The 14,597-nt window shown below is 39.1% G+C and overlaps 1 protein-coding gene across 3 annotated transcripts in view; it reads left to right on the top strand.

Annotated features, from left to right (window-relative positions):
- Tom1l1 (target of myb1 like 1 membrane trafficking protein) overlaps positions 1 to 14,597 on the top strand; it is a 42,383-nt gene that overhangs the window by 15,000 nt on the left and 12,786 nt on the right. For all 3 annotated transcript variants that reach the window (XM_069993262.1, XM_069993263.1, XM_069993264.1), the window contains exons 7-11: positions 460 to 576; positions 9,422 to 9,555; positions 11,540 to 11,600; positions 12,179 to 12,296; positions 13,814 to 13,910. In XM_069993262.1, the coding sequence (XP_069849363.1) occupies positions 460 to 576; positions 9,422 to 9,555; positions 11,540 to 11,600; positions 12,179 to 12,296; positions 13,814 to 13,910 (527 nt within the window). The remainder of the gene's footprint in view (positions 1 to 459; positions 577 to 9,421; positions 9,556 to 11,539; positions 11,601 to 12,178; positions 12,297 to 13,813; positions 13,911 to 14,597) is intronic.

Here is a 14,597-nt window from a genome sequence, read left to right as displayed (position 1 = left end):
TCCTTCCTCCTCCTTCTGTTCTTCTTCTTCCTCCTCCTCCCCCTCCTTTTCCTCTCCCCTCCTCTTCCTCCTCCTCCTCCTCTTCTTCTTTTTCTTTCTTCTTTCTTCTTTCTTCTTCTTCTCTCCACCCCCCCCCATGAGTTACAAAAAAATTCAGGATAATATATTCTATTTTTTCCAGGTTCTAGTACCTTCTACTAGGTACCTAGTACCATCTCTCTTCCCAATACTGGTTCTTATCTGATTTTTTTTAATCTTCACTTTCAGCTTTCTTAAGTAATCTCAAGTCCATTTAGAAGGTGACAGTTTAATTTGCACAAGAATTATATGTATAATTCTATAAACTTAAATATACTTAAAATAGTTTTACGAAGGTAGTTTCCAGTATATATTCTGGAACTGGGCAGTAGGTGTCTTTATGTGTCTGCTTTACTGATTGCTGGGTGTTATTGTCTACAGATTGGAAAGTTGCACAGCGAATTGGATATGGTGAAAATGAATGTGCGAGTGATGACTGCCATATTGCTGGAGAACACGCCTGGGTCTGAAAACCCAGATGACATAGAGCTTCTGCAGGTACAGTATGATATCAGGGACCATTGGTACAGCTGGTCTGAAACTTTGAGCTTTGGAGGTAGAAGACATGTTAATAATAATGTCTAGTCCATCCTCTTACAGCTTGACTTCATCTGATTTCTAAACTTAAAAAGATCTAAGTTGGACCCTGACCAGAAATGCAGTTGTAACTTAAGTAGAATCCTTACCCTCTTATAATAGAACACTTATAGCTTTGTCCAGTCTAGTCTCTTATTATTGCCAGTGTGTAAATATTGCCTCTGTGTCCTCTGGCTCAACAAATGACTTAAGTGACTATGATGTGGTACAGGATATGGAAATAAACTGTCCTAGTTTTTGAGAATTCTAGCTAGTGAATATGACTGGTTTATAAACAGCACAGTAAACTATTACAAATGATGTAATATAAAATCTGTCCAAATGTGGTGGGATCCTATATAAGGACAAGGAGAAAAGTGGTGTGGTTTTTAGGAAAGATATACGCAGGCAGTATATTAGTAAAGAAACAAGTGGACAGAGCGTCTGGACCTGTCTGTGGTCATATAGGTCATGTTTACATGACATGGTCACGCCTCATTTCCCACTCCTCATTTCTCATGTTGTTAGCTTTCCTTATTTCTTAGAATGTTATATTAGTATATAACAGTTTCCTTAATCACTTGGAAAGAACAATGAGCAAATATTAGCAGTCTTCAGATGTGTGGAGCATCCTGTGCATTCCTTCCATGTTCTGGGCAGGACTCAATTGTGAACAATCTTGAATGTGCTGGAGTGTTTTTCTCTTAACTCAGGAGTCAGCAAACTGTGAGCTATAGGCCACGTGCAGGTCTTTGTTTTTGTGTTGTCTGAGGCCTCAGGAGGGTTATCTAAATGGATGGTTTTAAGTTGTTTAAAAAGTAAAAATAAAAACCTTAGAGGTTATTTCTTATACCCAGAAACCTATACCCAGAAACCACCAGGATCTCTGATACACCTTTTACTCCACATGACAATGTCAATGAATGTGAATGTGTCATAAGAAAAGGATTCAGAGATTACATCTGTAATCCTAGCTACTCAAGAGGCTGATATCTGTGGATGGAGGTTCAAAGCCAGCTGGGACAGAAAAGTCCATGCGACTCTTATCTCCAAGTAACCACCAGAAAACTGAAAGTGGAGCTGTGTTACAAGTAGTGGAGCATTACCTTGAGCACAAAAGCTCAGAGCTGGTTCCCATTCCCTGTATTCATGCCCTAGGACTGGTACAAAGAAAGGAGGGAAGGAAAGGAGGGAGGGAATGAAGGAGGGAGGGAGGGAGGGAGTGAAGGAAAAGGAAAGAATTCAAAGCAGTGCCTTGGGAGCATAAACTTCCAGATTCAAAATATGAGCCATATAGGACATTGAGGACTTCAAGTCATGCCAAAAAGGGAAATGAATCAACATGACAGAAAGAACCACTAAAACCATATCAGCCAGTGTGGTATTTGATGGTACACCAAGCACTTGAGAGGCTAGGCAGAGTATCATGAGTTTGAGACCAGCCTGGGCTACAGAAGGAAAGCTTATGACAATCAAACCACATTTAAATAAATAAATCAACTCCATCTAAGCTGAGGTGCTACACACCAGATCAGGTTTTTAGGCAGATCCTGGTGGAATTAAGATGACAAATTATGGTGAGGCAAAACTATATTCTTTATACTCATTGGGCTTAGACTATAATATATTCGTGAGAGATCATGCCCATGGTTGAGTAAGTTTGCAAAACCAATTAGCTACTATATTTCTCCTTGGAGGTTTGTAAAGTTGATGCTTATAGTAAGACTTTCAGAGATTGTTTGGCCAAATATTAATGAGCATTTTTTGTGAAGAAAGAATTCCTCCCTGCTAAATATCTGTTAATATTCTACAGAACTTTAGAGTAATATACCTTAGGATGCACATCAACAGTTGTGATCATTGGCTCTTAGTATATTAGGTTAGGTTTAGAGTATTTTACTTAGGATCATTATTATGTATTAATTTGCAAGTAAGTGTTTTTTGAGGTTTTTGCCCTTGGGCAACTCATTTACCATCACTGGTCTTAGTTCGTGTAAATATAAAAATGAAGAGTTTAGATGATATTTTGTAAACAAAAGAAATACTAAGCATATCCTATTAATAAATGAAATTAAAGGAAACCAAGCATTAAATAGAATTCATATTGTAGCAATCCTTTAAAAACATTCATAATTGAAGTTTTCTGTAGATATAACTTTCTTAGTTAGGATGTTAACAAGAATGTTAAATTCAAAATTAAATATCAAAGTACAAGGGTACAAAGCAGATTTTTTTCAAAAATGGTCATAGCAATATATCTCATTTCACATATTCTTTCCAGACCATTCTGAGCTTGAAAATGAAATGATTTGTGACTTTTTCTCTCCTGTTCTCCACCATCTGTGGCAAACAGTCCTTCAGTAAAAATGTACGTTCTATTTAAATATGTGAATCCTATTTTATGTTTTATTCCATCAAGCATGAAATCCCTTTTTGTCTCAGAGTCGTTGGGTGTAGATATCTGGTTGAATTTGGAAGTGTGATGCTAATTTGTTGGGTTATTTTAATGTCAGGGCTCAGGGCTGTGTATTGCCTTCAATAGTAAAGAGACTTAGGTTATAAATCAGCATTAGAATACTGCTCATGGCCAATTCAAGTTGAATGGGTTCTGGCATTGGATCAACTTGTTGTTGTTGTTGTTAGTAACACATAAAGATCTGGTGTGGGAATGCTGTTCTTAATTTCTTTTTTTTTTTTTTGGGGGGGGGGGTCCGGTCGTGGGGCCTGAACTCTGGGCCTGGGCGCTGTCCCTCAGCTCTTCAGCTCAAGGCTAGCGCTTTACCACTTGAGCCACAGCGCCACTTCTGGCTTTTTTCTTTTTGCTTATGTGGTGCTGAGGAATCGAACCCAGGGCCTTGAGCATGCAAGGCAAGCACTCTACCACTGAGCCACCTTCCCAGCCTGTTCTTAATTTCTTTTGACAAATATTTACATATATTTAAATAACTGTTGATCTAAAAAGAAAATGTGATAATGTCATCCATGGAGAGAAAGGATAAGGAACATATCTACACTGAAAGAAGTAGAAAGGAAACCACACAAACAGACTATGGAAAAACAAAATGATTCTTTCGTATGTATTTTTCCAAAGGTCTTCTCACCCTCATCTAATCTACTGGATTCAGTAGCAGTGGGACCTCCAAGTGATGTCAGCTTCCTGGCTGGCTGCCCTTGTACGTCAGGGGCTACTGCAAGCACATAGGAGGTCCTCAGAGGAGATGGGCAGCCATGTGGAAGGACAAGTCCAACGAAGGAATGATGTGGAGAGACACAATGATGTTGGTAGAAGAAGGAGTAAATTCTCCTTTCTGTCTCCCATTTCCCACTGGCAAGCCCTGTTAGCTGAACCCCATTAGGAACCATAGTAAAGGGCACCTGGTGATATGATTAATGTCTTAACAAGCTGAGTAAGACATAAAGTATGGTCCAAGATCTAGTGGGCAAAAGGAATGTGGCCGGTATATAGGAAAGGCCTCCATCTTTCAAAAACTAGCCCATGATTTGTGCATGCTGTCTTAAGCCAGGGAACACAGTCTTGTCACATTATTCTTTAGCATTAAAGGCAGCTTGTATACTTGGAACTGCCTTCTTGTTCTACTTACTATTAGCTTATTTGGAACCTGTTCCCTGTGTATGTCCTCCCATATGAAATTTAATACATTTTACTCAAATCTCTGTGTTATTCCAGTTCATATTGAGCCACGGGATCACTGAAAGCCCTAGTGGGTCTTGGAAATCTTGTGCTTTAATATGAAGACTCTTAGAGAATAAAACCATTCTGTACTATGGACAGCCCTTCCTTCTGGACTTTGAACTTCACTGGGTGAGAATGGAGTTCTTTTGCCCTAGTGGAGCATGAGAGTTCAGATGGCTGTTGTTGTCACAGAAAATGAAGAATTGCAATGTTTGTTTCCAATATTTGCTTTCTTGGCCTTGTACACTTGATCTTGGGCAACTTCCTTTTATCTTGCATAGCTTTCTCTAGTATCTCCCCAGTTTGGTTTTTCTTATGTTTTGTCTCACCTGAATAGGACACTGAACGAAGAAAATATTTCAGAATAAAAAGAGCTCAAAATTTATTAACTTAAGCCCTGACAACTACTTCAAGATAATTTAACTACTTACAGCATGCCAATTTATAAGTACAGCATACATCTTGATCAATTTCATCCCTTCCACCTTTCTCCTCCCCACCCATCCCTGTTCATCCTATCCCTTCAAGTTAGTTGGTTCCATTTACATAGGTATACACATTTACATAGGTATACACAGAGTATTACAACTGTATCAGGCAGCTCACTTTTTGAAAGGACAACTAGAGAAAGCTTCACTTAGGTTTATTAGAAAAATGTTGAGAGTAAACCATGAGAATAAGAGGAAGACAAGGAAAGTTGTTCTCCCCTACCCATTCTTCTATTTCTACCATTCAAGAACTTGTAAGGTGTTAAGAGTAGGAGGGACTTTTTAAAGTCAAAGAGCCTTATCTTTCTCCCTTAAGGGACTAAGTTGAATATTCAGAGAGGGAAGCAAGTGATGGAATGGGAATGAGACTCACTCTCAGAATCCTGAATTCTGTCCGTGGTTTCCACTCCTTTCTTGCTGTGAATCCATGACTTGATGTTCTAGTGTAGACAGCTACACTACATATTGGCTTCTGTAGGCATGAAGCAGCTTGTGAGTTATAAAGAAAGAACTTGAATGCAGAAACTGTTCAGTGTTAGGGTTGGAGATATGGCTCTAGGGATAGAGTGCCTGCCAATCAAACACAACTGAATTGAAATCCTAGTCTCTCTGTCTCTGTCTCTCTCACTGTCTCTCACTGTCTGTCTGTCTGTCTGTCTCTCTCTCTCACACACACACACACACACACACACACACACACACACACACACTGTTGGTGTGGCAGGGAGGAGGTTTTATTCGAGCAGATAAGACACATTGTCTGGTCTCTTGTAGGCTGGGTGGGGAGCACTAAGAGAGAGCAAATATGTTATGGGCTGATAGCACGATATTACAGTACAGATAGTTTGTCTAGTGAAACTTTCATACAACTTACATACATATTGTTTCCTGTTTTGCCTTCTTCAAGCCAGATGTTCAGTCATTTAAAACCATTATCCTGGAGTAGTTGTACAAAGGGTTTTCAAGTCAACATAACAATTTATGAGCACAGTGCATCTTAAGCAATGCCACCTCTTCCATTGTTCTCCCCCATTTTTCTTCTTGCTTTCAGTATACTGCCCCCTGTTGGTGAACCCAGGGTTACCTTCGTGGGTGCTGAATGTGCAGAGGGATTTCCTTTCCTGTGTTCTTCCTGAGTGCTTAGTGGAGAGATTGCGGGCATCTGGAGGTCAGAAGAGGGTGCTCTTAATGAGGTCCATTTTGTCTAGCTCCAACTTTGAACTGGTTGTTAATTTCACTCTGCCTTAGAAGCCAGCCTTGGGCTTTACAAAGGAAACCATTCCAGGGGCTCTGTGATAGACACCGGCACTAGCCACTGTCACTCTTGTTTTGATTCACCTCTCCTGGTTCTCCATATCCATGGCCCTGCAAAGGCCTACTGTGGGGAACTCTGTGACCCATCTTTTTTGTCCCTGTTACTTGATCTATGCTGTTTCCAGGTGGTGTGGCCCTCCTCTGAGACACACATCAATTGCAAAGATCAGAGTGGGCCAGCGTTTGAAGAGGTTTTCCACATTCTGTTTGGCAAGCCTGCTGAGAGATGTGGTATTCCTTTCATGTTCCCATTCCATCTGCTTTCCAAAGGGCAAAGGCAGGGTCTTCATGTGACCCTGAAGCTATTGATGTTAGCTGCAAATTCATTTCAAATTAATTTCTACAAGCATCTGACACCCATTGTATTTCCTTGATCTTAACCTTATTTTAGCAAGGCTGCCCTTGAGCAATAAGAGGGAAAATGTCTATACACTTTAAAGCAAGAACAAAGGAAAGTTCTTATTCATCAGAGGGATTCTATTAGCTGCTGTTGTTTTGTGGGTTTTTTTCCCCCTTTGTGTGACATTGGTCCTGGATAATAATGAAAATATTACAGGATTATATTAGTTATCTAGAGAAGCTTCTAGTAACTCCTCCTTAAGCAATCACAATGTATTTATTGACTGTCTGCTGTTCGTAAAACATCATAGGGTTTCAGTTAAACCATTTCCTATTCTTAACAACTCTGCAAAACAGATTTTGTTATTGTTGTATTATAAGTAACATAGGGTTATTGTTATTATAAGTAACATTGTAATTATAAATAACATAGTTTTTTGTGTGTGTGTTTTGTTTTGTGGGTCATATTGCTTGAACTCTGGGCCTGGGCACTGTCCGTGAGCTCTTTAGCTCAAGGCAAGTACTCTACCACTTGAGCCACAGCACAATACTGTTTTTCTGGTGGTTAATTGGAGATAAGAGTCTCATGGACTTTCCTGCCCCTGCTGGCTTTGAACTGTGATCCTCACATCTCAGCCTCCTCAGTAGCTAGGATTACAGGCGTGAGTCACTGGTGCCCAGCTCTTGGGTTACATTTTAATCTTACTTCTCTAAATATTATGTTAAGTATACTGGACACACCTTTGGTCTGCTGAGTCTAAAGTCTTGCCTTTGCAGGTAGCTTACCCTCTCCCTTTGCTTTATTAGCACTTGGCCACACCCATTTATTTACTGATTTTCTAGGGTGGTTTTTCCACTATAAGGCAGAGACTAGATGGCCCACTGTGAGAGCCCCCAAAAGCCCAGCTGTGAGATTGGGAAGATGGAATGCCTCCTCCCAACATGAACACTCAGATGACTGAGAGTTTTCTGAAAAGGTCAATCAGTACTGGCTTGAAAGAGAAGTCGGATTTCTATCCCAGGTGTAGGCTAATTCCACATCAGACTTTCTGGGAACTTGGGAATAGACAGAAATCTATGCTAACTGTAAGCAATTTACTGCTTACACCTGCTTCTTAAGATAAAAATTATTTATCCCTTGAGTAAAGTTACAACACATGATTGGTGCTTATGACTTCCAGGAAATTGTGACTGCATATTTTCCAAGGTATTTATTGAGGTACATTTACATAAATTTACCTTGTAAAATGGACCCAGGATATCTGGAGCTGGTGGAAGACTTCAGGCCCTAATGCCCCAAACCTCAGTTCCACAGTTTGGTGTACGTTATTGTCTTGTCCCTGGTTGCCCCAGGTTGCGACAACCCACAAAGTATAAAATATATATTTTATCATCTCAAACATGAAGGAAAACTTCGATTCCTGTGCTGTATCAGTACTGATGGTGACCATGTCATTAGCAAATAGGAGAGTTTTCCTGGTGGCCTCCTGTAGGTATAAAAACCCAGTCCATCATCTGTCTGTCTGCTTCACTTTTTCATTTCATTTTATCTTGTAAATATCTTTTTCGTTTTATGGAGAGTAGTGGTTTTTACCCTGGAGTCTAAATACCAGTTAGTAATAGTTTGATTTATTTATTTAGAGAGTTCCAGGAGTCTTAGAATAGATTGTTTGAGATTCTAAATGATCTCACGAAAACATAAATTTTTCAGTAGTATCCTTTCTTGAGGGGAGAATGTAATTGTGTAATGTATAAACAAGGTTTCCTGTGACTACAGGAGAAAAAATGGCCTTATGTTAGTGTGATAGATTCTGGCAAAGATGGGATGGAGGAAATAGTAATACCAGCCAGGTATACCTCAGGCTTACTGGAGGTTTTCCTGAAGAGAATAGTTGTGAAGCAGCAATTTTCAAATGTCACTGTACATAGAAACACATTGGGAAGCTTGGTATTTTTGTTAGTTTTTGTTGTGTTGGTTTGTTTGTTTTAATTTTTTTGTGTTTTGCTAGTCCTGGGGCTTGAACTCTGGACCCAGGCAATTATCCCTGAGCTTTTGTGCTCAAGACTAGTGCTCTACCACTTGAGCCACAGCTCCACTTCCAGCTCTTTTTGTAGTTTACGGGAGATAAGAATCTCATGGACTTTCCAAACCTGGCTACCTTTGAACTGTGATTCTCAGATCTTAGCCTCCTGAGTAGCTAGGAATAGAGGCCTGAGTGACTGGTGCCTGGCTGTTTTGGGTTTTTAAATGTAGAGATCCTGCTCCTCAGTCTTGGACTATATCATAAATCTGCAAAAGGACTGTGGGTCTCTTGGATGCTTATGAGAACAAGCTGGCAAGCTGAGTTGGGTGATTGCATCATGGCTCTGTGCGGTGATTCTGAGTAGTCAGCTTATGAGTAGTCAGAATGTAATGATTCTGAGTAATCAGAACATAATATAACCATAAACTTTAAATGTTTAAATGTAAAAAATAAAATTATGGTACTTTAACTTATGTCTACCATTATTAATAATGACACTTACATTTTAGATTACAGAGTTCATTACACATCACATCTGATTTTTATGTTGGCTTCTGAGATAGAATGGACAAGTGGTTATTTCTTTATCAATAAGAATACTTAAAACTTAGAAAATAAGTGATTTTTTTCCTAGCATAGCATAGCTAATAAACAATGCATGTATATGAGCATAAAGCATTTTCTAATTCTAGGCCATCATTTCCTGTGTACCCTCATTGTTTTTCTGACACTTATTTTGACTTTCAGAGAAACAAAGTCAATCTTCTAGGAAGGACAAGTTGTTGGCAATTTTCTACCTTGGTAGTTTCGTATAGGCGACAATGTGGAGGCAATTGCAGATATAAACTACTTGTTTTTATAGAACATTCTTCGTATACAAGAAGAAACCTCTCTCCTTTCTTTGATAGAAACTGTACAAGATAGGCCGAGAGATGCAAGAGAGGATCATGGACCTGCTTGTGGTGGTGGAGAATGAGGACTTAACTGTGGAGCTCATTCAAGTGAATGAGGATTTGAATAATGCCATCCTTGGGTATGAGAGGTGAGCCATTGGTTTGCTTTTTGATACATCTCAGACCTGACTTTCACTATCGTTCACTTAACATTCCTATTGGAGGAAACATAAGGAAATACTCTAGATTCTTTTTACTTGACAGTTGTGGCATCTTTGGTGGGACAGTTTTCTCTTGTATGGCCATGACTCAGTAGACATCATAGTGTTCCTCCTGGTTGAAGTGACTTTCTAGACACTGAAAGAGGCACCTTTCCTACTGAAAATTACTAGTAATATTTAGTACTCTCCCTAGATGGTTAACAGCAGATGAAGGTTGAGATCAGTCTGACAAACAAGAGAGTGGTAAGCAGGCCTAGATTCAAATCTAGCTATTGATTTCAGATAAACTCTATAATTTTTTTAAAGACTTCTCCTGTCTTTGGAGGGGCTGATTTTTTTTAAAGGATGAAACTAGCCAGTATATATTGGCACTCATTAAATGATCAAATATTTCAATTTCTTTTTTTTTTCTTTTTTTTTAAACCAGTACCAGGGCAGCCCTGAACTTTAGCTTATTTTGCTCAAAGCTGGCACTCAAGCACTTGAGACACGATACCTCCACTTCCAACTGATTTGGGTGATTAATTAGAGAGAAGAGTGTCTTGGGCTTTCCTGTCCAGGCTGGCTTTGAGTCACAATCCATTACATCTTAGGCTTACAGGCATGAATCACTGGCATCCACCCAGCTAAATACTGATTTCTTAACCTTTCAATTAGTATCCCAGTATAAAAATGACTACTCTTCCACACACACTGGGAATGAATGAGCCAAGAAACCCAGTCAAATAAAAACCAGAAGTATAAAATGATAGTTTCTTTCCTTCACTATCTCATATTAACTGCTTCTCAGGGACAATAGTTGTTTGTAAGAAAAGATGACAGGGCCTGACTGATGTTGTGAGCTCCAGAACCATGTTTTTTTCTTAGCAATGAACAGAATCACAATTCTTGCCCTTCATTTTCTCTGATAGAAATCTTCGTAAGGAGGAGACGTATCCTAGGACAGATACTTTTCTGTCTAGCACTGCCTTCTGATTTTCATTTGGGAGAGCTCTGTTGTCACATAAGGCCACTGTCTAAAGGTCTCCTTAAGGAAAAATGTTGATGTCATCTAGAAGTTAAAAAAATCGTCCTCCTTTTGTGAATAGTTCATTCTGGTTCCATTTTGAACCTCACGTGTGCCAAAGAGAGGACAGCAAATGTGAGATAGAAACACCTGCTTCCTGAGGTTCAGGGAGAAGTTCTCACCTCTAGAAGAGATACTAGTTTTGGTGTTTTCATTTCCTGTGGGTGATGTATCAAATTTTGACAATCTTGATAACTCATTTCAATAATTATTCAATACCATAGAATAATTCATTACCATACACTAATTCGTTATCATAAAATATTAACTTAAATTCTCTAGGTCAGGAATCACAGATGAGTGAGTGTTACTAAGCTAAGTGCAAGTAAGGTAGGAGAAGGACCACATGTACTTTTGGAAGCTCTGGAGATGCTATACCCTTACCTTTTACAATTTACAGAGTCTGCCTGCCTACTTTCCTTGGTGTAGGGAGGCTGAGGCAGAAAGATTGCAAGTTTGAGGCCAACCTGGGCTATAGAACAAGACTTTCAGTAAACAAACAAAATTCTCAGAGAAACAAAAATCTGGAAGAAAATACACACACTAATTTCTGGTTGATGGAATTCTTAGTTTTTCTCAAACACTGTCAGGACTGGTGGCGTGGCTCAAATAGTAGAGGTCCTACCTAACAAATGTAGGGTTCTGAGTTCAAAACCCCATTACTGCAAAAACAAATTAACAAATGAAAACACTTTGTTTTTTGTTTCATAGTAGGTGAGGCTTGCTTTCACCATCCTGAAATATTTGTATTTCATATAAATACGAATATAAGTTCTTGTACTAATGGTTAACTTTTGTAGAATTTTCCTGTCCATCTTAAGTAGTTGCATTTTGCTATTAAAACAGGTTTACTCGAAACCAACAGAGGCTTTTGGAGCAAAGGGGGAACCAGAATGAAGCCACCCATGTAAGTGATTAGAAATGTCATAAACAGGGCTGGGAAGGTGCTCAGTGGTAGAGCGCTTGCCTTGCATGCCTGAGGCCCTAGGTTCAATTCCTCAGCACCACATAAGAAAAAAGAAAAAAGCCGGAAGTGGCGCTGTGGCTCAAGTGGTAGAGTGCTAGCCTTGAGCTGAAGAGCTGAGGGACAGCGCCCAGACCCAGAGTTCAGGCCCACGACCGGACCCAAAAAAAAAAAAAAAAAAAAAAGAAATGTCATAAACAATTGAGTATTTTTACCCATTGTACAGTAAGAAACAAGGCATACCTACAAGATCTTTAAAAAGACATGCGTTAACAAATTTCAGGAGGTTTGGGTGATACTGAATACTTATTTGCCTTAAATCAAAAGTCCTAATCCCAAATTAAGCAGGACCCCACGTGAATGGTGACTTGTAAATCATACTCCTGTTACTCACCGAATGGAGTATTTTGGAATGCAATCCAAATAGGCTCCAGGGTAAAGTTTATGGGGAGAGAGACAGCCCTGGTAAATCTCATGCCTCATTGTTTTCTGAGTTCTGCTTTTGTCTGTTTTCTTTTCAGACTGCCAGTGAGCCTTCTGCTCCATCTTGTGATCTCTTGGACCTGAGTCCCAGCTCTTTCGTTCCTGCAGTCAGTCAAGGAGAACTCAGCAACATGAATGCACAGTTTTCAAACTTAAGTAAATAAGCAGTGGGGACCTCTTCACACCATCAGAAGAGCTTGATAGGAATCAGTGTTCCAGTTCTTGGTGTCATGATTAACTGCTTCCAGAAAGAAGGAAGTCATTTTGGGTATCAGGGAATTCTATCAAGAGATGGATGTAATTACTTCCTGGAAAATGGCTGGGTCAGACCCTGTACAAGAACAGGATATGTTAGGGGAGGCCTTTGAAACTCATCCTACTGGTTTAAGTTCTTCTGAAATGTACCTCATAGCCAATACTTTAGTCCCCCAGGAATCCCATACTCTTAACCCATATGTTATCATCCTTGGGTTTCTCTGGTTTACAGCAGCATTAAGTAAGGGACTGAATTGCACCCAGAGGAATTCAGGAATTATGAGTCATCATCCATGTGGGGGTGGAAAGGAGAGGGAAAATATAGAGGGAGTCAGAAAAGTAAAAGTTGAAAAACCAGTTCTGCCACAATTAAGCACCTAACCTTTGAGACTCTCTTTTATAATGGTTTCCTACAGGGGCTGCTGTGAAGGTAAAGGAAATGATGTTTATACAACTTATTGTAGGCTTGGGGCCACCCATTTTATATAGCTATGTTGTTACCTTCTTCTATCCTCGTTTCTAACAAGTTCCAAAATAAGGACAGTGAAAAAATGCTGAAATCTAGTTGTGGTTTTTCTCTTAGATTATCTGGCATTTCCAGAGCAAAAATACTCAGTGGCAATGAATTTGAGGTTTTCTTAGAGCTTTCTTCACTTCTAAAATATTGCCTGCTTGCTTATGTTAGCCAGCAAGATTTGTAGAGGGTCGTATTGGAGTATTTTCACTGGTGGGGATGGTGGTAGTGGTGGTGGTGGTATGTGTGTATGTGTGTGTGATTGGTTTTGTGTGTCTGTCCTGGGGCTTGAACTCAGGGCATGGGTGCTGTCCCTGAGCTTTTTTGCTCAAGGCTAGCACTCTCCCACTTGAGCCACAGCTCCATGTCCAGTGTTTTTTATTTTTTGTTTTGTTTTGTGCTTAAGTTGGAGATAAGAGTCTTATGGACTTCCTTCCCTGGCTAGTTTCCAACCTCCATCCTCAGATCTCAGCCTTTTGAGTAGGTAGGGTTACAGCCATGAGCCACCAGCACCAGTTTCTTGTTTATTTTTTCATCAGAAAATTTTAAGAATTATTCTGTTTCAAGTACCTCATTTGATATTATGGGAAGTTAAAAGGTTAGACATAGAGCTCTGTATAATCTTTTACTTTTTGTGCTGAATAGGACAAGAGATGAGATTTTTAAAAGTCCAACAAAATAGTATATGTTCCCTTTACAATAATCTCTTTTCATTGCAGCAAATAGCTCTTGTCTTTCTGTCTTATTTCTATTTCTCTCTCCCCGATAAATGATATACTTTAATCTCCTTTAGGGAAAATCCTATGATTATATGATAGTGGCAGGAAATATCCAAATTAATCTATATTTGCTTGTTTTCTGTGGAAAATATTTTAAAGCCATACAACTCCATTTTCTGTTCTAGGTTTCAGTGCTCCAAATCCTGTAGTAACAAACAACTTGAGTCCCAGTCTTTATCCACAAATGGATTTGTTAGCTTCAGAAAATACAGAAATATCCCCGTAAGTACATCACTAATACTACAGAACAAAACCAATAGCATCTGGTTCTTTATTCTTAATAGTACATGGTGGACATCAGAGCAAACAGTATAGACTATAGAATCAGACAGATCTTGGAATCTGTCCTGCTTCTCACTAGCTATAAGACCTATGATTGGATTTTAGCCACTGTGAACCTTCATTTATTCCCAGGAGTCTTACAACTATGTATGAGAAACAATGTATGGAAAATTCCTAATATAACCATTATCATGTTACACAAGAGATGGTAATAAGTTATCTCTGTTATTTCTTAGTGGTAACAGGAGATGGAGGAAAACAAATATAAAGACCAAGGAAGAGAAACAGAGAAGGTTTAAAATTGTTAAGAGTAAAGCCACATGAAATGCCTAGCACATAACAAGTGCTATGTAACTTTTATGATCCTGTAATCTTTTCCAAAGTTCTTGCTTCAGTGTTACAATCATTTCATTTGTGTAATGCAAGAGATTGAGGCTTACAGTGAATATAACTTGCCAATATGCATGTAGTAAACAGCAAGTTTCAACTAATAGATCACTGGCAAAGACATAATAATCCATAAATACGTGAAATGATATAGTTAGAGAAATGTAAGTTTAAGATATTTTGTTTCTACCTTTCATATTGACCAAAGTCCAAATGTTTGGTAACAGATCTCATTAGCTA

This window comes from Dipodomys merriami, unplaced genomic scaffold, assembly GCF_024711535.1.
Source record: "Dipodomys merriami isolate MVZ:Mamm:240054 unplaced genomic scaffold, mDipMer1.0.p SCAF_42, whole genome shotgun sequence".
In the NCBI taxonomy this organism is placed as follows: domain Eukaryota; kingdom Metazoa; phylum Chordata; class Mammalia; order Rodentia; family Heteromyidae; genus Dipodomys; species Dipodomys merriami.
The sequence above is the reverse complement of the archived record's forward strand: the minus strand, read 5'-3'. Positions and strand labels throughout refer to the sequence as shown.